Raw genomic sequence first — 23957 nt, forward strand, 5'->3', positions numbered from 1 at the left:
CCTTGTCCCTATTGTTGTCGGCATAGGCGATTTGTCTCCATGTTCTAATTTTTTGCTTTTACCATTGTACTTTTTATGGACTATTATTACACTATTATTATTGGCAGATATACTGTGTGTTCTGTTTTTGATACTTTGAAAATAATATCACTACAGTCAGTATCACAGCTGTTTAAGTCACCTTTGAAAGTAGTTACATAATTGGCCTGTGACTCTTGTTAACAATGGTTTTGATTCCTAGAGATGGATTTTGTGCAAATCCTTAATGACTTAATTTCCTTCACTTGAAAAGGTAAATTTACTATATCCAATTGTACAGTTTACTCTTTTGGGACCAATACAACTATCTCTTCTTCTCTACTTTGAATCTGTCTATGAAATATATTCTTTATCTAACCAATGCATGTGTCCATTAGTTACCTTTCATGAAAATATGTTCTCCTAGGACCCCAAGGTGTCCACAGTGTTGTTTTGCTCTATATAATGGAATTGTGTTACATGAAGTTTACATTTTAAATGTACCATGGTTTCTACATTAGATCAGTAATCCATACTAAGAAATTTCCATCTAAATTGCTCTTTAATTTTATGGCCTATTTTGTGGTCAAGAGACAATCAAGTTACCCTAAACTAGAAAAGGATTTTTGAGCAGCCATGTCACTTACCCAGCATCTATGACTTGGGTTAACCAAAAATGTATACTTAAAGGAACAGTAACAAAAAATGAAAATGTTATAGAGTAATAAAAATATAATACAGTGTTGCCCTGCATTGGTAAAACTGCTGTGTTTGCCTTAGAAACACACGTATTATTTATATAAATAAGCTGCTGTGTAGAAATGGGGGTAGTCATTCAAATGCTATTGTGATACTAAACTCCCAGTGCAGGACAACAGTACATTATATTTTCATTACTTTAAAACATTTTCATTTTTTGGTGTTACTGTTACTTTAACTGGAAAAAAGCAAGACAGAATCTTTTTGATTTGTGTGTTGATGATTTCTATGATTTTGTGTGGTTGGTGGTTTTTATATTTCTGTTTGCACACAGAAAATGGGAAAGTGCTCATCCAAAAGAAACCTACCATGTATCCTCCGTGGGACAGCACCTTTGATGCCCATATTAACAAAGGAAGGGTGATGCACATCATTGTAAAGGGCAAACCAGGAGGGGTGGTCTCAGAAACCACTGTAGAATTGAACTCGCTGGCAGAACGCTGTAAAAAGAACAATGGAAAAATAGAGATTTGGGTAAGTACAATATAAAGAAAATGAATGCAAAGGATGACAAGTAACAGGACATAACTGCAAAGCAGGGTAAGGTTCCACAGCTATTCTAGTTTTAAAAAAAAAAAGTCATGTGGATAAACACATAGGGGGTTATTTATCAAAATTCAAGTTTGTGAATACTCACATGAATGTAAAAAAACTAGAATTGAATGCAATCGGGGGGGGGGAACTTGAATACTCAAATTGATCGAGTTATCAACAAAAAAAAACTTGAATTGATCGAGTTTTCAAGGGAAAACTACCTTAAAACCTAAAATCATGAAGGCAAAAACAACATTCAAATAGTTCAAGGGACCTCTGTCATTGACTTCTACATGATCTCAACAGGAGTATTTTCGACATGATCTCAACTGGAGTATTTTCAGATTTATTGGGTTTTTTTGCCAGCAAAGCAAAAAAACAAAATAATTGCAAAATTAATTACATTTAGCACTAAAAACATTTAACAAGCCTTTATAAAACAGCCCCTTAGTCTAGGGGGTTATTTATTAAAGTCTGAATGCCAAAAACTCGAAAAATTTGACTATAAATACTTTTAAATACTTTTTTTTTATAAAATAGAATTTTGTTTTTGGAAATGTGTTACTTTTTCTTTTACTTGCAGATAGAACTGAAGCCACAAGGCAGAATGATAGTTAATGCAAGATACTTCCTGGAACAAACAGGCAAGTTAAAATGATTTTTAAATTAATGAATGAATGATGAGTCTCTCTCTTAATACTGAAGTTACAGTCATAATGACCAATGGGCACCAGTTGAAATTTTAGATTTGAACAACTAACTGGATCAAGTTTTAAGTGTTCCATACAGCTATGGCATCCTTTTGCATTAATACATACATTTCTGTTTTTGAATTGATAAAGAAATATATTTATTGCAGTTCTCCTCAAACTCTATTATCTTTTTGAGAAGGTATTCTTCAAGAACATAGCCCATTCTGTAGCATTCTAAGCCCAGAGATTGTTTGTTTGTTTGTTGTCCCTTTCATTGAACTAATGCCATTTATCTTATTATCTACAAAGCTACTGACGTTGCAAAAGACAAATCCACAATCTTTTTTAATATTAAGGAAATATGGTTAGAAATCAAGGTTTAACTAATGACAAGTGGAACACATAAGGAATTGTCATTTCTTGGGAAACTGGAGCTAAACAGCAATAATTGGGAGTCAGTTCTGTAGAGGGAATTCTGAAATGAATGCTCTTGGTAGAAAGCCAAACATTGCCTAGAGTACTAAAGATACATTTTCAATTACCTATTGAGTAGCTGCTCTGTGTAAGAGATATTTTCTTCAGATTAACTTTAGTGGAATTCCAAATGACAGATACTGTATGTGGGCAATACAGTCACTGGCAGCTGGGACATCACAAATGAGAAATCCTTGGGGAAAGACAGGGGATGCTAATCATAAAAACATATCAGTCATGACCTTCTAGTAGATGCATGAGAGACATTAATATAGGTAAACTCCACCCAAGGAAAAAGGTCAGACAATTATCTTGGCTAAGAGAAACAACTCTTTGTTAATCTGCTCATCAGCTCACTTTAACTGAGGATTATAGGCAGAAAAACAAAACTGGAGGGTGATACTGATCGTCCCATACAGTGATGAGTAAAATTTGTAAATAAACCTCTGTCAAACGCAATTCTGTCAAAAGTTGGCATCTTGCTGTCTTTCGTTCCATTGCAACCCATATAACTGTGTTACTTTTGAAAAGTGATAATTCAACAATGAAATCCATGGCTAGGTGAGTTCAAGATAAATAGGAGACTGGCAAAGCTTGCAGGAGACCACAAGGGAAGGAGTGACTGGCTTTGAATAAGACTAGAAGACTACACAGAATAGTCTTTGATGTCTTTTCTCATGTTTGGCCACCATGCAGGGCAATTTAACCGATCCAAAGTCCTTTGCTTTCCCTTGTGGCAAGTGTAAGATACTTACCTAGGGGACGGCAGGGACGCCTGCCGCCCCCTCGACGGGGACGCCCGTCTCACTTCCCAGCCGCCGATGCGGCTAGGCCTCAGGCGCCGGCTCCTATGGAGCGCGCGGCGCGCATGCGCCGGAATTAAAGGGATAGTCACGCTGGCGCGATTGCGCAGGCGCTGATTCGCCAGCATCCAGTGGCGCCAAATTCAAATCTTTAAATGGCCAGCAGTCCTTTTGTGCCTTGCCCAACGTAGGTTCTGTATACTGTTCCTGGGTGCGATTATTTCTGTGATTCCTGTTGTGACCTTTGGCTATTCCTGATTCCTGTTTGACTTCCGCCTGCCCTGACCCTTTGGCTTGTTCCTGACTACTCTTTGGATTCCGTTCTGTACTTCTACCCTGTTAGTTGCTGACCTGGCCTGTGACCTCGATTACTCTTTTGCTTACCGATTTTGTACTGCATTCCCGATTGGTTTCGACTCGGCCCGTTCCTGGACTTTGATAACCTTTACGTTAAGTTCCCTTGCTCGCCCAGAGTTCTTCCCTCAGTCTCCTCACTATTAAGTCCTGGCGGCATCCGAGTAGCGGAGGGCCCCACCCGACGTGAAAGGCGGCGGTTATAGGCCGAAGCGTGAGCCGAGCCCGGGACATTGGGGTTTACTCTGGGTTGTGGGATACTGAACATTACATTACGTTGGGCCCATAAACTAAGAAGATGGAGCCAGCTGAAGCTACTGCTTCCACCACTCCTTCGGAAGCGATTCTGGCGAATCTTCTACAGAGGCTTGGTGAACAAGAGGACAAGCAAGACTATATTGTGCAATGTCTTCACGGTCTTTCTTCCAGACTTGACATGATGCAGCAACAGCCTGTTCCTGGTCCGAGCAATACTACTCCTCAGGCAAGCACCTCTCTACCTCCACCTACGGGTAGTACCTTCCATGAGCCCAAGGTTTCTTTCCCCGAAAAGTTTGCTGGGGATCGAAGTAAGTTTTTTACTTTTCAAGAGGCATGTAAACTACATTTCAGTTTTTTACCCTATTCTTTCCCTACTGAAGAATCTAGGGTGAATTTTGTAGTTACGCTCTTACAGGGTGATGCCCAGCTCTGGGCATTTAGTTTGTCTCGAAGGGATCCAGCCCGGCACTCTTTAGAGGCTTTCTTTAATGCTATGGCTATAATTTATGATGATCCTGATCGTGCCGCTTCTGCCGACACAGCCATACGTGCTCTTAAACAAGGCAAGCGGCGGGCAGAGGATTATTGTACTGAATTCCGCCGTTGGGCGGTAGAGACGGGCTGGAATGATACGGCTCTTATGAGTCAATTCAGGGTTGGTCTGGCTCCGGCCATTAAAGATTAGGGATGTCGCGGACTGTTCGCTGGCGAACTTGTTCGCGCGAACATCGACTGTTCGCGCTCGCCGAATGTTCGCGCACGTCGCGCGACGTTCGCCATTTTGGGTTCGCCTTACCTGGCGCTTATTTTTGCCCTCTCACCCCAGACCAGCAGATACATGGCAGCCAATCAGGAAGCTCTCCCTCCTGGACCACCCCCACACCCCCTGGACCACTCCCCTTCCATATATAAACTGAAGCCCTGCAGCGTTTTTTCATTCTGCCTGTGTGTGCTTGGAAGAGCTAGTGTAGGGAGAGAGCTGTTAGTGATTTCACTGATTTGAGGGACAGTTGATAGTAAGTTTGCTGGCTAGTAATCTACTTGATACTGCTCTGTATTGGAGGGACAGAAGTCTGCAGGGATTTGAGGGACATTTTAGGTTAGGTAGCTTTGCTGGCTAGTAATCTACCTTCTACTGCAGTGCTCTGTATGTAGCTGCCTGCTGTGGGCACTGATCTCTTCTGATCTCATCTGCTGACTGCTGTAATAACCCAATAGTCCTTGTAAGGACTGCTTTTATTTTCTTTTTTGTTTTTTTACTTTGCTAGTTGCTACTATAAGAGCCCAGTGCTATTAGTCTAGCAGTGTTGGGGAGTGGGACTGGTGTGCTACTGTGCTGCTCCTAGTAGTTCAGCAGCACCAACCCGAGAATTTTTTTTTTAATATACATATAATTTTTTTTTATTTTACTTATCTTACTGTTCTTTAACGTGTACAGTGCTGTTTGCTGTTCTTCATAGTAGTGCACCAATAGTAGTGCACTTGTAGGCATTATTTGCCCAGTGTGTTCTTCATTTTCAAACAACTGCCATCTAGCTGTGTAAGCTTGTTCACATTCTGTCTAAATATCAATAATAATACCGTCTCTAGAAACAGCACCTGAGTGACGTTTTTCAAGCAGCAATAATATATTCCGTATCCACCACTGCTGTAGTGTATACGTTGACCTTGCAGGCATTATTTGCCCAGTGTGTTCTTCAAACCACTGCCACTTAGCTGTGTGAGCTTGTTCACATTCTGTCTAAATATCAATAATAATACCGTCTCCAGAAACAGCACCTGAGTGACGTTTTTCAAGCAGCAATAATATATTCCGTATCCACCACTGCTGTAGTGTATACGTTGACCTTGCAGGCATTATTTGCCCAGTGTGTTCTTCAAACCACTGCCACTTAGCTATGTGAGCTTGTTCACATTCTGTCTAAATATCAATAATAATACCGTCTCCAGAAACACCACCTGAGTGACGTTTTTCAAGCAGCAATAATATATTCCGTATCCACCACTGCTGTAGTGTATACGTTGACCTTGCAGGCATTATTTGCCCAGTGTGTTCTTCAAACCACTGCCACTTAGCTGTGTGAGCTTGTTCACATTCTGTCTAAATATCAATAATAATACCGTCTCCAGAAACACCACCTGAGTGACGTTTTTCAAGCAGCAATAATATATTCCGTATCCACCACTGCTGTAGTGTATACGTTGACCTTGCAGGCATTATTTGCCCAGTGTGTTCTTCAAACCACTGCCACTTAGCTGTGTGAGCTTATTCACATTCTGTCTAAATATCAATAATAATACCGTCTCCAGAAACAGCACCTGAGTGACGTTTTTCAAGCAGCAATAATATATTCCGTATCCACCACTGCTGTAGTGTATACGTTGACCTTGCAGGCATTATTTGCCCAGTGTGTTCTTCAAACCACTGCCACTTAGCTGTGTGAGCTTGTTCACATTCTGTCTAAATATCAATAATAATACCGTCTCCAGAAACACCACCTGAGTGACGTTTTTCAAGCAGCAATAATATATTCCGTATCCACCACTGCTGTAGTGTATACGTTGACCTTGCAGGCATTATTTGCCCAGTGTGTTCTTCAAACCACTGCCACTTAGCTGTGTGAGCTTGTTCACATTCTGTCTAAATATCAATAATAATACCGTCTCCAGAAACACCACCTGAGTTGTTGTTGTTGTTTTTGTTTTAAAAATAATGCCAGGCAAAGGCAGGCCGCCACGCAGAGGCACTAGGGGCCGTGCTGCTATGCTATCCTGTGGCCCTAGGAAATTGCCCAGTTTTAAAAAGGCAATGACCCTGAACTCCCAAAATGCTGAAGAGGTAGTTGACTGGCTTACACAGCACACCCCATCCTCTACAGTTTCTAACTTTACCACAACATCCTCATCCTCCACTGCTATGGCCACCCCACGTAACACTTCCTCCACCACCGGCGCCCCTTCTTCACTGGAGTCAGAGGAGTTATTTTCACATGAGTTTCTTGAACTGAGTGATGCGCAACCATTATTGGCAGAAGAAGATGAAGGAGATGAGGACGTTACACCAGATTTAATTCTGGCAGAGAACACAACAGAGATGGACATAATGAGTGATGAGGAGGTCCCCGCTGCTGCTTCCTTCTGTGAGCTGTCAGAAGAAATTGATGCATCTGAGGAGAATGATGATGAGGAGATTGATGTTTTGTGGGTGCCCAGTAGAAGAGAGCAAGAGGAGGATAGTTCAGATGGAGAGATGGAGAGTCAGAGAGGCAGAAAGAGAATAAGACTTGGAAGAAGCAGGGAGGACAGCTCGCAGGGAACAGTAGGGCAACAACATGTATCGGCACCTGTGGTCAGCCGGCCAACGCACCCGCCATTGCCGCCAACGCCGCCAACTTCTACTGTTACCGCCAGATTGCCAGCTTCAAAAAGGTCAGCAGTGTGGGATTTTTTTAATGTGTGTGCCTCTGACAAAAGCGTTGTAATTTGCAATGAGTGGAGTCAGAAACTGAGTCTTGGGAAGCCCAACAGCCACATAGGTACAACTTCTATGCGAAGGCACATGAACGGCAAGCACAAAGCACTTTGGGAGCAACACCTCAAAGGCAACAGGCAAACTAAAAGCCACCCTCCTTCTGGTCCAGCATCTTACTGCTCTACCTCTGCTGTCCTTGACCCGTCTGAACCACCCTCCACTCCGCCTTCCACCTTGACCACCAGTTCCCATTCCCAGTCATCTGCCCCCAGCCAAGTTTCTGTGAGGGCCATGTTTGAGCGTAAGAAGCCAATGTCTGCGAGTCACCCCCTTGCCCGGCGTCTGACAGCTGGCTTGTCTGCACTCTTAGCCCGCCAGCTTTTACCATACCAGCTGGTGGACTCTGAGGCCTTCCGCATATTTGTAGCAATTGGGACACCGCAGTGGAAGGTACCCAGCCGCAATTTTTTTTCAAAAAAGGGAATACCACACCTGTACCACCATGTGCAGAGCCAAGTCACCGCATCTCTGTCACTTAGTGTTGGGCCAAAGGTCCATATGACTACTGACGCATGGTCCTCCAAGCATGGTCAGGGCAGGTATGTCACCTACACTGCCCACTGGGTGAACTTGGTAATGGCTGGGAAGCAGGGAATGTGTGGCTCAACAACGACAGTGGAGTTGGTGTCACCGCCACGGATTGCACGCGGTTCTGCCACCACCTCTACTCCTCCTTCGCTCTCTACCTCGTCTTCTTCCTCTTCTTCCTCCTCTGCTGCTGGGTCCTCCTCCTCCACACCTGTGCACCCCCAGCTCCCCCTAGGCTATGCGACGTGCCAGGTACGCCGTTGTCATGCTGTCTTGGAAAAGCAGTGCCTGGAAAGCAGAAACCATACCGGATCTGTACTCCTGTCATCTCTGCAGTCACAGGCCGATCGGTGGCTGACCCCACACCAACTGAAGATCGGAAAAGTGGTGTGTGACAATGGAAGCAATCTGTTGGCAGCACTGAGACTGGGCAATTTAACACATGTGCCCTGCATGGCACATGTTCTGAATTTAATAGTCCAACGTTTTGTCTCAAAGTACCCAGGATTCCAGGATGTTCTCAGGCAGTCCAGGAAGGTGTCGGCCCATTTCAGACGTTCCTATACAGCCATGGCATGCCTTGCTGACATTCAGCAGCGGTACAACATGCCAGTCAGGCGTTTGATTTGCGACAGCCAGACTCGCTGGAATTCAACGCTCCTCATGTTGGAACGTCTGCTGCAACAACAAAGAGCCGTCAACGAATACCTGTTTGAACTGGGTGGTAGGACTGGATCTGCAGAGCTGGGGATTTTTTTCCCCCGTTACTGGGTGCTTATGCGCGATGCCTGCAGGCTCATGCGCCCTTTTGAAGAGGTTACAAACATGGTCAGTCGCACCGAAGGCACCATCAGCGACCTAATACCCTTTGCTTTCTTCCTGGAGCGTGCCGTGCGACGAGTGACAGATGAGGCTGTAGACCAGCATGACGAGGAGCAGGAAGCGCACGATTTCTGGTCGGAATCACCAGAACGAACCCAGGCACCTGCTGCAACGCAGGGAGAGGTGTCAGAAGTGGAGTCAGAGGAGGAAGGTGGCTTTGTGGAGGAGGAGGACCAACAGGAGCAGGCTTCACAGGGGGCTAATGGTGACCTTTTGGGGACCCCTGGTCTTGTACGTGGCTGGGGGGAGGAGACCGTGGATGATACAGTCCTTGATAACGAGGAAGCGGAGATGGATACCTCTGCATCCAACCTTGTGAGAATGGGGTCTTTCATGCTGTCATGCCTGTTGAAGGACCCCCGTATCAAGAGGCTTAAGGAGAAGGACCTGTACTGGGTCGCGACTCTACTAGACCCTCGGTACAAGCATAAAGTGGCAGAAATGTTACCAACATACCACAAGTCTGAAAGGATGCTGCATTTACAAACCAGCCTGCAAAACATGTTGTACAATGCTTTTAAGGGTGATGTCACTTCAGGAACTCATCAACATTCCAGGGGCAGAGGTGCCAGTAATCCTGCCACGAGCGCACCTGCAAGGACAAAGCACTTTGGCCACTCTGTAACGTCAGACATGCAAATGTTTTTTTGTCCAAGGCAGCGCCAGAACCCTTCTGGATCCACCCTCAAAGAACGCCTCAACCGGCAGGTAGCGGACTACCTGGCATTAACTGCAGATATCGACACTCTGAGGATCGATGAACCCCTGGACTACTGGGTGCGCAGGCTTGATCTGTGGCCAGAGCTGTCACAATTTGCCATGAACCTCTTGTCTTGCCCCGCCTCAAGTGTCCTCTCAGAAAGGACCTTCAGTGCAGCAGGAGGGATTGTAACTGAGAAGTAGGGATGTAGCGAACTGCCGATTTGGTGTTCGCGAACGCCGTTCGCGAACACCGGCAAAAAATGCGAACGTTCGCGAACAGTTCGCGAACTTCGAACACCGCTAAAATCGTTCGATTCGAACGATCGAAGGATTTTAATCGTTCGATTCGAACGATCGAAGGATTTTAATCGTTCGATTCGAACGATCGAAGGATTTTAATCGTTCGATCGAAGGATTTTCATTCGAATCGAACGATCGAAGCCATTCGATCGAATGCTTTTCATTGGATCGAATGCTTACAATCGTTCGAACGAATGGAAATCGTTCGATTTTTAGCGGTCGAAGGAATTCGAATGGTCGAATGGTCGAACGATCGAACGCGAACTCAAACTGCGACCGTTCCCAAACGTTCGCGAACATTCGGCGGACGCGAACGGTCGAAGTTCGCGCGAACTAGTTCGCGGGCGAACAGTTCGCTACATCCCTACTGAGAAGAGAACTCGCCTAGGTCACAAAAGTGTGGATTACCTGACCTTTATTAAAATGAATGAGGGGTGGATCTCGGAGGGTTACTGCACGCCGGAAGACTTGTTCTGAGTTTCTGACTCCCCATGCAGCTGTCCTTCTCTGCACGCCTCATGACTCCACACACAGCTGTCCTTTAGCGTCCTCCTCCCTCCACCACCGTTACAAACTAGGGTGCAAACCCTACTGGTTTAATTTGAATCCAGGTAAATCCTGAGTTTTTCTGGCCTCTGTGCTTCAGTGGCTGCGACAAAAAAAAATGAATATTTTCAGCATTTATATGGCATATTGTTTCTGGCCTCTGTGCTTCAGTGGCTGCGACAAAAATAAATGAATATTTTCAGCATTTATATGGCATATTGTTTCTGGCCTCTGTGCTTCAGTGGCTGCGACAAAAATAAATGAATATTTTCATCATTTGTATGGCATATTTTTTCTGGCCTCTGTGCTGCAGTGGCTGTGACAAAAAAAAATGAATATTTTCAGCATTTATATGGCATATTGTTTCTGGCCTCTGTGCTTCAGTGGCTGCGACAAAAATAAATGAATATTTTCAGCATTTATATGGCATATTTTTTCTGGCCTCTGTGCTTCAGTGGCTGTGACAAAAAAAAATGAATATTTTCAGCATTTATATGGCATATTGTTTCTGGCCTCTGTGCTTCAGTGGCTGCGACAAAAATAAATGAATATTTTCAGCATTTATATGGCATATTTTTCCTGGCCTCTGTGCTGCAGTGGCTGCGACAAAAATAAATGAATATTTTCAGCATTTATATGGCATATTTTTTCTGGCCTCTGTGCTGCAGTGGCTGCGACAAAAAAAAAAGAATATTTTCAGCATTTATATGGCATATTGTTTCTGGCCTTCTGGTTCAGTGGCTGCGACAAAAAAAACATAATTTTTCAGGAAAGTACACATGCCTAATTTTTCAGGGTTCTGCAACAGTGGCAAAATCGCATCTTTTATGGTCACCGCAGGTGATCAATAAAGTAGACCAAAACTGGGCCCACACTGCAGAATCAGTGTTTTTTGGTTCACTTCACTGTACATTGAATTACCTCTGCCTGACCGTGCACGTGCGCACAAGCACGGTGACTGCTAAACACACCACTACAGAAATATTGCCACCAACAGGACGAACATCCTGGAGGTGACAAGCTCAACTAGTAATTAACAACTATCATTTGCTCACTTGACGGTATCATTCATTAAAGCTCTTTGCGTTTTTTTGCGTTGCAGTAAGCGCCGCGTTTCGTCTTTGCGTGTGAACAGGCTGTAACCTTTACATGTAGACGCCGGATGTTTTAAAGCATTTTATTACACAGGTTTAGAAATGTAGTGTGATTTCTGCCCTTTACAGCACAAAACGCAGCGCTGTGTCAACAATGTATTTTTCCGATACATTTTTGCCCTTGATCCCCCTCTGGCATGCCACTGTCCAGGTCGTTGCACCCTTTAAACAACTTTAAAATCATTTTTCTGGCCAGAAATGTCTTTTCTAGCTTTTAAAATTCGCCTTCCCATTGAAGTCTATGGGGTTCGCGACGTTCGCGAACCGTTCGCATTTTTGACGCAAGTTCGCGAATATGTTCGCGAACTTTTTTTCCGACGTTCGCTACATCCCTATTAAAGATAGTCTTGTAAATTTTCCCACACAGTCTTCTCTGGATTCTCTCATGCATCTGGCTATCCAGATTGATCGAAGGCATAGAGAGAGACTCCAGGAGGAGCAGGTTACCTATGTTACACCTCCTTCTGTAAATGTCTTTAACACCCCACAAGTCTTTCCTAGATCTTTAGAAGAACCTATGCAGATTGGTTCTACCCGTCTCTCTTCCGAGGAGAGGGTTCGTAGGAGGAATAATGGGTTATGTATGTACTGTGGGGATAGGGGGCACTTTCGCAACACCTGTCCCAAAAGGCCGGGAAACGACAGAACCTAAGCAGGTCTGGGGAGTCTTGCTTGGGTGATGTCGTTTCTACTCCCCAATCTTCTCAAATTTTAATTCCGGTTCTTTTGAGTTGGGACAGTGGTTGTGTGCAGAGCTCTGCTTTTTTGGATTCTGGGGCAGCGGGTAATTTTTTGGATTTTGGGTTTATTCAAAAACATGGTATTCCCTGGGAACCACAGGTTCCATCTTTCAGATTATCCGCCATTGATGGTAGATCTTTGGGTTCCGGACTAGTATCTACCCAATCTAAGGTTATTCACATGTCCATTTCCGATCATTTTGAATCCCTTTCATTTTTCATTACCGAGTGCCCACAGACCCCAGTCATTTTAGGCCTTCCCTAGTTACAAGGTCATAATCCCCAGGTTGATTGGCCCTCTGGTAAAATCTTGAAATGGAGTCCTGCATGTATGTATTCTTGTGTTAAGTCTGTCCAGACCCTGGCCGCTACTTCTTTAAAGAGTCTTCCTCCTTGTTATGCCGCTTTTTCCGATGTTTTCTGTAAAAAAGCAGCTGAATCCTTACCCCCCCCATAGACCCTATGACTGTGCCATTGAATTATTGTCTGGGTCTTCTCCTCCCAAGGGTAGGACATATCCTCTTTCTCTCCCTGAGTCTTTAGCCATGGAAGAATATATTAAAGAGAATTTGGAGCGGGGGTTCATTAGACCTTCTTCTTCCCCTGCGGGGGCTGGGTTTTTTTTTTGTCAAGAAGAAGGATGGGACTCTTAGACCCTGTATCGATTATAGAGGGTTAAATAAGATCACGGTCAAGAATCGTTACCCTCTCCCTTTAATCTCTGAACTCTCTGATAGAGTGAAGGGGGCTGTTATTTTTTCCAAATTGGATCTAAGGGTGCCTATAATCTAATCAGGATAAGGGAGGGGGACGAGTGGAAGACCGCTTTTAATACCCGAGATGGGCATTATGAATACTTGGTAATGCCATTTGGTCTGTGTAATGCTCCCGCTGTTTTTCAAGAACTGGTTAACGATATATTCCATGACCTTTTGGGTCGGTTTGTCGGTGTATTTAGACGACATTCTAATTTTTTCTTCGAATTTGTTTTCCCATCGTGCCCATGTTCGGGAGGTTCTATCCAGGTTAAGGCAGAATCATTTGTATGCTAAGCTTGAGAAATGTCTCTTCGAAGTCTCTGCTGTACCTTTCCTTGGATATATTATTTCCCAAACTGGTCTTGAGATGGAGCCCACTAAAGTCCAAGCAATTCAGCAGTGGGCACAACCTTTTTCTTTGAAAGCGATCCAGAGATTTCTAGGGTTCGCTAATTATTATAGGCAATTCATTCTGAATTTTTCCAAATTGGTGGCCCCAATTACTGCCTTAACTAAGAAAGGGGTTGACCCTAGTATTTGGTCTGCTGAGGCTGTTGAGGCCTTTGGTCTCTTAAAAGAGGCCTTCATTTCTGCTCCAGTTCTCCGGCATCCAGACTCATCTTTGCCTTTTATTGTTGAGGTTGATGCGTCTGAGATCGGTGCCGGAGCAGTATTATCTCAACGACATCCTGTCTCCGGTAAAATTCACCCATGTGCCTTTTTCTCAAAAAAATTTTCCTCTGCTGAGGTCAACTACGATATTGGCAATAGGGAATTATTGGCCATTAAATTAGCATTTTAGGAATGGAGACATCTCCTTGAGGGTGCCAAGCATACGGTTTCTGTGTTCACAGATCATAAAAATCTGTTGTACATAGAATCTGCTAAACGGTTAAATCCTCGTCAAGCCAGGTGGTCATTGTTTTTCTCTTTTAATTTTCTCATCACCTACAGGCCTGCTGAAAGGAATCTGAAAGCAGATGCCCTTTCTAGAAGCTTTGTCTCCAAGCCTAGGGAGGATTTGGAACCTGTCCCTATTGTTCCTAAGGAGGTGATTGTGGCAGCCTTGAGTCCGGATCTCTCTACCTCCTTGTCGAATGCCCAGGTAGATTCCCCTCCTGATATTCCAGTGGGCAAGTTATTTGTTCCTAGTAATTTACGTGAAGCAGTCTTTCACGAGACTCGTGATTCTAAAGTGGCTGGTCATCCGGGTTGTGCGAAGACTTGCGATTTGTTGTCTCGTACTCTCTGGTGGCCGACTTTAAGACAAGACGTTGCCAAATATATTGAGTCATGCCCAGTCTGCCAACGATCTAAGCCATCTAGATCTTTACCTCAAGGGTTGCTGCAGTCACTTCCTATTCCTGAGAGACCTTGGACTCATATATCCATGGATTTCATTGTAGAATTACCTCCATCGAATGGGCATACTGTTATCTGGGTAGTGGTGGACCGTTTTAGTAAAATGTCTCATTTTATTCCTCTTTCTACCCTTCCCTCTGCCAAGACTCTAGCTGAACTTTTCATTGTCCATATATTTAAGTTTCACGGGGCTCCTCTCAATATTGTGTCTGATAGGGGGGTTCAATTTGTGTCCAAATTCTGGCGGGCATTTTGTTCATTAATGGGTACTGATTTGTCTTTCTCTTCTGCATATCATCCCCAGACCAATGGTCAGACAGAGGACAAATCAGACTCTGGAACAATATCTTAGATGTTATGTCTCCTGCAATCAGGCACTTTGGGTTAATTTTCTTTCGTGGGCTGAATTTGCCTATAACAATGCCATTCATTCCTCCACTGGAAAATCCCCTTTTTTCACTGTGTTTGGTCTTCATCCCAGAGTTTTTTCATTCTCAGGTTCATGTGATCTTCCTGCTGTTAATTCCTTTGTGGAAGATTTTTCTAAGACTTGGCAGGAGGTTCAGAAGTCCTTATCTTCTGCAGTAGCTGCTCAGAAGAAGGCTTCAGACAAACATCGGAGAGATTCTCCTGTGTATCAGGTTGGTGACAAGGTTTGGCGGTCCTCCAAAAACATTTCTCTGAAAGTCCCTTCAGCCAAACTGGGTCCCAAATTTATTGGTCCTTTTTCTATATCTGGTGTTATCCACCCATGTACTTTCAGGTTAAATCTTCCTCCTGAACTCAAGATTTTTAATTCTTTCCATGTATCTCTGTTGAGACCTGCTAGAGTGGTACGTCAGAATTCTCCTCCTCCTCCTATTTCTGTTGAGGGTCAATCTGAATTCTTGGTTCACAGGTTGATTGACTCTCGTATCTCTAGGGGTAAACTCCAATATCTGGTTCATTGGAAGGGTTATGGTCCTGAGGAGAGATCCTGGGTTTTCGCCTCTGATGTTATGGCGGATAGGTTGGTGAGACAGTTTCTAAATTCTAAATTTCCAAACAAACCTAAGGGTCCAGTGGCCCCCTCTGGAGGGGGGGGTAATGTAAGATACTTACCTAGGGGACGGCAGGGATGCCTGCCGCCCCCTCGACGGGGACGCCCGTCTCACTTCCCCGCCGCCGATGCGGTTAGGCCTCAGGCGCCGGCTCCTATGGAGCGTCGGAATTAAAGGGATAGTCACGCTGGCGCTGATTCGCCAGCATCCAATGGCGCCAAATTCAAATCTTTAAATGGCCAGCAGTCCTTTTGTGCCTTGCCCAACGTAGGTTCTGTATACTGTTCCTGGGTGCGATTATTTCTGTGAATTCTGTTGTGACCTTTGGCTATTCCTGATTCCTGTTTGACTTCCGCCTGCCCTGACCCTTTGGCTTGTTCCTGACTACTCTTTGGATTCCGTTCTGTACTTCTACCCTGTTAGTTGCTGACCTGGCCTGTGACCTCGATTACTCTTTTGCTTACCGATTTTGTACTGCATTCCAGATTGGTTTCAACTCGGCCCGTCCCTGGACTTTGATAACCTTTACATTAAGTTCCCTTGCTCGCCCAGATTTCTTCCCTCAGTCTCCTCACTATTAAGTCCTGGCGGCATCCAAGTAGCGGAGGGCCCCACCCGACGTGAAAGGCGGCGGTTATAGGCCGAAGCGTGAGCCGAGCCCGGGACATTGGGGTTTACTCTGGGTTGTGGGATACTGAACGTTACAGCAAGCTTGTCTGGAATCATGTAAAATAGAAGAATGAAGGACAGAAGGAACATAGGCCATGCCAATGGATACCAGTGAAAGTGTTAAACAGATTGAGTTGTTTATATATTTACTGATTTTTGCCCTGGACAGTTACTACCCAAATGTTCACTTTCTGTACAATAGGTGAGACCAATAAGATTAAATATGAAGCCAATTTCCTTTCTGTCTTTTGTACAGATCCTAAGGAGCACTTTGAAGATGACGCCAATCAGTTTGCTTTACATCAGCGACGTGGGGCTATGAAACAGGCCAAAGTTCACCAAGTCAAGTGTCATGAATTTACAGCCACTTTCTTTCCCCAACCAACTTTTTGTTCAGTTTGCCATGAATTTGTTTGGTAGTGTACCATATATTTATCTATTTTACTTTATTGTCAATGACACAACATTCAAATATATACATTCAAAGATCTTGTATCTAAACAATTATAATGAGTTAATATATGTCACAAAAGCATAGAGCAAATACTTTTCATAGGATAAAGGTAGTTTAATATATCCTCATATTACAAGGTTATATGATAATTATATTGAAAAAGTACAGTATATGTTATAATACAAAAGGTTTTCTAGTGTAGGAATAGGATAGCCGCATGGGGGAATAAGAATTAGAATTGTAGGATGTTGGAGGATGTCTCCACAATCTTAAGGTTTAGGCCCAACAATGTATCTGGTGAGCTTTTACATTCAGTTTGCTGTACTACGTGTTGTCCATCCCGTCTGCCCTCATTTTTTTAATATATAATTTACTCAACCTAAAATAAAGAACTATAATTAAGAAATATAAGTTGGCACTGTATGAAGCCTTTTTCACAATACATGGTATTACACCTAATAAATATACTCTCTTTTTACCTTTTCCAGGGGACTTAACAAACAAGGATACCAATGCAGACGTAAGGACACAGTTTTTTTGTGTTGTTCAGTAATCCGAGTTTAGTGAACAAACAACTTTTCACTTTTATTTTTTTTTGTACACAGAGTGTAATGCAGCAATCCACAAGAAATGCATTGATAAAGTCATAGCAAAATGCACAGGGTCTGCAGTCAACAGCAAAGAAACGGTGGTATGTAACTATCTATGGCTTGTATGGTCTAATTGGATTGATTAGTAAAATTAAAGCAAATTAAGGGTAAGGCCACACTAAGCGATAGCGCGGCGATTTGACTCGCCGCGACTATTCGCCGCGACTTTTAATCCTCAATCGCTGGCGAAACTTTGGCGCTGGCGTCTATGGGAAATCGCGCAAAATCGCCAGCGTAAAAACACACGCGGCGATCTTTTTTCTATTGTCGCTCGAAATCGCCTAGCGAGGCGATTTCGAGCGACAATAGAAAAAAGATCGCCGCGTGTGTTTTTACGCAGCGATTCCCCATAGACGCCAGCGCCAAAGTTTCGCCAGCGATTGAGGATTAAAAGTCGCGGCGAATAGTCGCGGCGAGTCAAATCGCCGCGCTATCGCTTAGTGTGGCCTTACCCTAAGAGTATTCCACCAAGTTTGAGATAATATGAGAATGAGACCAAAGATGAATGATAACTTCACCAAAGGCATTTCTGAGTAATTTCACTAATAATGACAAATATATTTTTACACATTCAACTCATGGGGTATAATGAAGTCACAGCTGCGGAGTCATTTCACTTACTCAGTTCCTATCCCTAGTACAACTTCTATTTCAGAACCAGTAAAGCTGGTTTGTATTTTGGTCCACAGTTTTTGTAGAAAGATAATATTTCCAGCCATGGATGAAATGTTTAAGTGCAGGAATCTCAGGTCTGACTGCCTCTTGATAGGTGCCCTCGAGCAGGTTCCACAAAGTTAATTGATGAGTACCTAGAGCCACAGAAAGTGCTTAAAGATGGATGAAAAGACCTACAATTTGAGATTGCTCTACATCAAAATTACCACAGACGGGGCAGTAAAATGGTAGGACAGTAGCCTGGGCCCATGAAATGCTCATATTTATTGGCCTTGTATTCTGTAGACAAGTAAACAATGTTTTTGGCATCTAGTAAAATGCCTTTTACATTTAATATGCAGAAATCTCCACTTAGATGTTGAGTTTGTCAGATAAGAAACCTAAAGGAAAGGTTGCTTTCCTTTAGACACTTTTCTGATGAAAACATTTTGTAATGTTCATAGGAATAGTGTTACATTGAGGATAATGTTTCTACATTTTTTCAGCTCAGTATATGTTATTTCTCTTGCAGCTTCACAAAGAAAGATTTAAAATTGACATGCCACACAGATTTAAAGTCAATAACTATAGAAGTCCTACTTTCTGTGAACACTGTGGGACGCTGCTGTGGGGTCTTGCACGGCAGGGATTAAAGTGTGCTGGTGAGTGAGTGGAGAACTGTATTTATTTTAATGCTTCTTCAAAACTTTGATAATCAGTTTCAATTTTTATACACACCTTTTAAGATGTATTCCTTGGTACCATTTAATAACATTTATTATTAATCGCTCTGTTGGGCCAATGACTTCCACTGCTGCTATATGTTCTGTTGCATCTACAAACTACAAAGCATATCCACTTGTAGAGGTGTGTCTGTAAAATCAACTGAACCGGGGAGCAACATTCAACAATACATTGGTAGACAAGGTTTATAAAATATATCTTCACTCAGTGCAGAGTAGTAGTTGTAATTAAACAAAATCCAGTTTACAGTAATTTTTTGTGTTATAAAAATTGTATAAAAATGGAGAGGGGTCAGGTTAGTGCTCCCTTTATACTTAACTCCATGTTCAGCCACAGAAGTTGAACACTGAAAAGGATAGCCTTATTTGTATTACCCTGTTGCTGTAAATAGAACTACATGGAAATTACTGGCTCTGCATCAGACTTATACAGAGAAGCTAGTATCCCTTTTACAAGGATTTAAATGTATTTATATATCTGTACGGTACATAAAATGGGTCCCCAATGCTCTTAAAGAGCACCTATCACATAAACAAATGAAAGAAAGGCTTTAAACCTGTATAGGCATTGTATGTTAATAAAGAACTATACATTGCCAGATTCAAAAAGTCGTATTGCTAACTGTACATGGACAAGTAAATCTGTAGCCAGATATAAAGTCAGGGGAACATTCCTTCCACTGGTGTTTTATACAGTAAACTAAAACAGAGTTATGGGAAAACAAGTGTGTATATATATATATATATATACACACACATATATACACACACATATATATATATACACACACATATATACACACACACATATATATATATATATATATATATATATATATATACATATACATATACATATACATATACATATACATATACATATATATATATATACACATATATACATATACCTGAACGAGCAGGAACGCACGACCATAAACGATCCAAGGGCCGGGTGCCAGTCTGTAAATCAATGCAAAATCCCTCCAATGACGGCACTCCAGAATCAGTCACGCGTGAGTCAGTAGTTATCGATCATAAAGGTTTATTAAAGTGGACCAACGTTTCGATTCCACACAGGAATCTTCTGTGTGTGTGTGTGTGTGTGTGTGTGTGTGTGTGTGTGTGTGTGTGTGTGTGTGTGTGTGTGTGTGTGTGTGTGTGTGTGTGTGTGTGTGTGTGTGTGTGTGTGTGTATATATATATACACACACATATACACACACACACATAAATATGTATTTGGTTGCATTGATTCACTAGATGTCAGTCTGAGGGCAGGAAGCCCATTCAGAATGTTCTGGTTGAAGGTTGTCCCTCAGTAGGGACAAGCAATTACCCTGGGAATGTCATATAGGAGGTTGTGGTAGTGTACCCTAGCCTCTTTAAGAATAAGGAAGAAGAGCTAACGAAGCCTACGGCCAGAGGTTAGCTCCCTCAAAGATTTGCCTACGGTCAACCAATATAATAGTACTACATAGACCAGCCAGTGGTTGATCACATTCCTTGGAACTCACTTTAGCTGGTTAAAGATAGTAGTTGCTCACCTAACTAGTTAAAGTGATACTGACACTAAAACAATATGACTGTACATTAAAAGTTACCTATAGGTCATGTTGATCATTTTTTGTTGAGAGGTTTGTTTTTGTTTAGTTATTGTTAGTTGAAGTTTCTAAACCTGACTGTTTTGCCAACCTGACTGTCCCATCTCAGCCTGTCAGTTAAAGTTTCTAATGCTAACGCACACCTGCTGCACAAATATGGCAGCCCCCTCATACAGGAACATGGGCATCCGACAAGTAATGTAAAAGCATTATGCAAATACTTTATGGCAAAGCTATAAGCAGCTTTCAAAGGAAATATTATAATAGATATAAAAAAAAGAGTTTAATTCATGGTGTCAAAAGCTCTTTAAAGTGGACCTGTCACCCAGACACAAAAATCTGTATAATAAAAGTCCTTTTCAAATTAAACATGAAATCCAATTTCTATTTTTTATTAAAGCATTCATAGCTGTTGTAAACTCATTTAAAAATCTCAGCTGTCAATCAAATATTGTCTGCCCTCCTCTATGCCATGGCATAGAGGCGGGGCAGACAATTACTTTCACTTTCCATTCAGCACTTCCTAGATATCACTGCTCTCCCCACATTCCCCCGTTCTCCTTACCATTTAATTGTGTAGCCAGGGCAAGGAAATGGACATCAGGTCCCCCATTCTGGTGCACAAACAAGATTCTGAGATGATGCAAGACTTGCCTTAATAACAGTGTCCACAAAATGGCTGCTGCCTGTTTGCTATCATTTTGAATTCCCAGACTGAAGGAAACAAGATTCAAATAATTTATATAGTGTAATTTAAGTTCATTTTGCTTGACTAATGTGATAAAATAGGATTTTTAATATTTTTTTTGGGTGAAGGGTCCCCTTTAAGCAACTGGGGCCCACCAAGGAGGTCAGTCTCCTGACGGTACCTTGTGACAAGGAAAAAGGGCTAGCTCATTTATCAACCCCTCTGTTGACTGAACTCCTTGTTCCAAGAGGGCCTCATGGGTAAAGTCGAATCTCAGAAAGGAGGGCAATGGGAGAATTTAAGCACATTGCAAAAACCTGTGTTTTAATAGAAGTGGTGAGAATGTGAATCTATGAAATAATAAGAAAATCTGTTAAGTGGCAAAAAAAAGAAACTGTTCTTTATCTGTTAGAACTTCCAGTTCAGTACTAAGTGTCCATTTAAAGATTTCTTTGTAATGATAATGTGAGCTATAGGGTTAATTTAGCCTTTATACTGCAAAAGTTATACAAGAATGTAGTGCACTGTTACAATCAGAAGGTAGCGTTAACGATTTAAATAAAATATTAATGAAGTGAATATGGCTACATTTTGTGCCTTATAATTACATAATGGGGTACATGAACAAGCATGTACAAAATGAGCGAGGCTGTTCTATAACTGCAGTATAATTACATAAACTGGTTTAAGAGTGTGCCGTTAATAATCAAATCAGATATAACATTTTTATTAATGGTAAGAAGATGGAAGAACTTGTTAATAATAACTTGTTAATAATTTCATTTTATTTCTTAAAGAGTGTAACATGAACGTTCATCACAAATGTGCCGTGAAAGTTGCAAATCTATGTGGGGTTAACCAGAAGTTAATGGCAGAAGCTCTGGCAATGATAGAGAGTTCCCAACAGGTAAAGAAAATAATCCTGTGGGAGAGGAAGGAGGCAGAAATGTAAAGTACTGGATCAATGTTAAATAAATTTGGGGGGTGTTGCCTTTTACTATAGCAGAGCTACATCTCCATTAGAAACAATTAAAGGGGTTATTCACCTTCCAACACTTTCGCAGATCAGCTGGTTTCAGATAGTTCACCAGAAATAAAGACTTTTTCAAACCACTTTCTATGTGACCGTTTATCTACTATTGAAGTGTATGTCTAATTTTTCACCTTTCTAAAGCTACTCTGGAAAGGGGGGGTCACGACTCCCTAAACTGTTGTAAATTGATACATTTAGTTGATACATTTCTTATCTTTGTCACTGCTGAACAGAATCCCTGAGTTTCATTAAAGGAAGCTTAGAATTGATACAATAGTTGTTAATAATACAGAGCTGCTGCTGAGAAATGGATCAACTAAATGTTGCAAAATTTTAACAGTTTAGAATCTGCACCTGAATTACTGAGCTGCCAGACACCAGAGACAGAACGTTAAACTTTAAACTTAGATTTAGATAGTAAAAAATAAAAAATGGAAAGCAATTGAAAAAAGTCTATTTGTGGTGAACAATCTGAAAACAGCTGAACTGAAAAGGTGATTGGAAAGTGAAAAATCCCTTTAAACAGAGAAAATGTGAACACTGGAGAATATTACATTTTAAAAACCTTTAACCAATACTAGGATATATGTTTAAAACTCCAGTGCCCTTCTGTACTCTTAATTGTAACTCAAAAATTGGCATGGCATTCTTAGAAATGAGGATACTCTCCTACTTGTTTCCCCAAGGGTAAATATACACACACACACACAATACAGTGAGTAGAACACGGAGGAAAAGACCATATTGTTCCATTCCTTTCTTTTATATATGGAAGGAAAAGGGAAGCTATTGTGCAAACAGCATGCTTAGTAAAAATGATATGTAAATTGACATAAAAATATATTTTAAAAATGTAGTGTTTCTGTTAAAGTTACAACAATTAATCTTACTCCGGCCTTCATGTTATATGTTCACACCAACTAATTTACCATCCATTGAATTCATGCAATTTCCTTTTAATACTAGGACAGAAGACAGCGGGATTCGGAATTTATTTACAGGGAAGGACCTGTTAATGTTGGCCCTGCAACCAATGCACAACAGCAGCCCATAGTATTATCTATAAAGAAAGGTTTGTATAGGACTTAAACTGGATAAACGAATGAACTTTTGTTGTCTGCAGCATTAACAGAGTTGTGGAAAGGCAATTTGATATGATTTAAATCTAGCAATAGTGGCTCATTAGTGACTTTGTGGTGATTTTTGGTGGCAACAGTTCAGAACTGAGAGCTCATGAATCTGATTGCTAAATGAGCACACTACCATTCAAGAAAGCTACACAAACTGGGGGTCATTCATAAACACTGCAAGTAGGCAGTAACACATGGCACCTGATCAGATTATAGGTGTTTTAGGGGGGTTTGTACCCATTTGTTTTACTTGTAACTGGCTAAAAATTACTAGCTATTGATTGATTGCTAGGGATGTAGCGAACTGCCGATTTGGTGTTCGCGAACACCGGCAAAAAATTCGAACGTTCGCGAACAGTTCGCGAACTTCGAACACCGCTAAAATCGTTCGATTCGAACGATCGAAGGATTTTAATCGTTCGATCGAAGGATTTTCATTCGAATTGAATGATCGAAGCCATTCGATCGAATGCTTTTCATTGGATCGAATGCTTACAATCGTTCGAACGAATGGAAATCGTTCGATTTTTAGCGGTCGAAGGAATTCGAATGGTCGAACGATCGAACGCGAACTCAAACTGCGAACGTTCCCAAATGTTCGCGAACATTCGGCGGACGCGAACGGTCGAAGTTCGTGCGAACTAGTTCGCGGGCGAACAGTTCGCTACATCCCTATTGATTGCTAAGGATTACTGCCCAGGTGCATTTTGCCCAGTATGAGCTCCACTGTCCAATAAAAGCCTAAATTCAGCCAGTAGTGGATGAGAATTCTTTCAAACACATGTACCAATTCTATTATTGCCTAAATAATTGAGCCAGTACATCCAACTGTAATCGAATTATTTGGATCTACAGGGGCAGATTTTGTGCATATGCAACTAAAGTGGAAGTAGA

At 42.1% G+C, this 23957-nt stretch overlaps 1 protein-coding gene and 1 long non-coding RNA gene across 5 annotated transcripts in view; one reads left to right on the plus strand and one right to left on the minus strand.

Moving 5' to 3' along the window:
* LOC121401519 overlaps window positions 1-23957 on the minus strand; it is a 301118-nt gene that overhangs the window by 228094 nt on the left and 49067 nt on the right. For all 3 annotated transcript variants that reach the window (XR_005966307.1, XR_005966308.1, XR_005966306.1), the window contains one exon: window positions 1086-1217. This is a non-coding gene — a long non-coding RNA (uncharacterized LOC121401519). The remainder of the gene's footprint in view (window positions 1-1085; window positions 1218-23957) is intronic.
* The window catches only part of prkcq.L (protein kinase C theta L homeolog), a 64702-nt gene that overhangs the window by 25553 nt on the left and 15192 nt on the right, over window positions 1-23957 (plus strand). For both annotated transcript variants that reach the window (XM_041586569.1, XM_018252752.2), the window contains 8 exons: window positions 1052-1251; window positions 1895-1955; window positions 16365-16524; window positions 17051-17082; window positions 17168-17253; window positions 18399-18528; window positions 21698-21807; window positions 22900-23005. In XM_041586569.1, coding sequence (XP_041442503.1) covers window positions 1052-1251; window positions 1895-1955; window positions 16365-16524; window positions 17051-17082; window positions 17168-17253; window positions 18399-18528; window positions 21698-21807; window positions 22900-23005 — 885 coding nt within the window. The remainder of the gene's footprint in view (window positions 1-1051; window positions 1252-1894; window positions 1956-16364; window positions 16525-17050; window positions 17083-17167; window positions 17254-18398; window positions 18529-21697; window positions 21808-22899; window positions 23006-23957) is intronic.

Source organism: Xenopus laevis, chromosome 3L, assembly GCF_017654675.1.
Source record: "Xenopus laevis strain J_2021 chromosome 3L, Xenopus_laevis_v10.1, whole genome shotgun sequence".
Lineage (NCBI taxonomy): Eukaryota > Metazoa > Chordata > Amphibia > Anura > Pipidae > Xenopus > Xenopus laevis.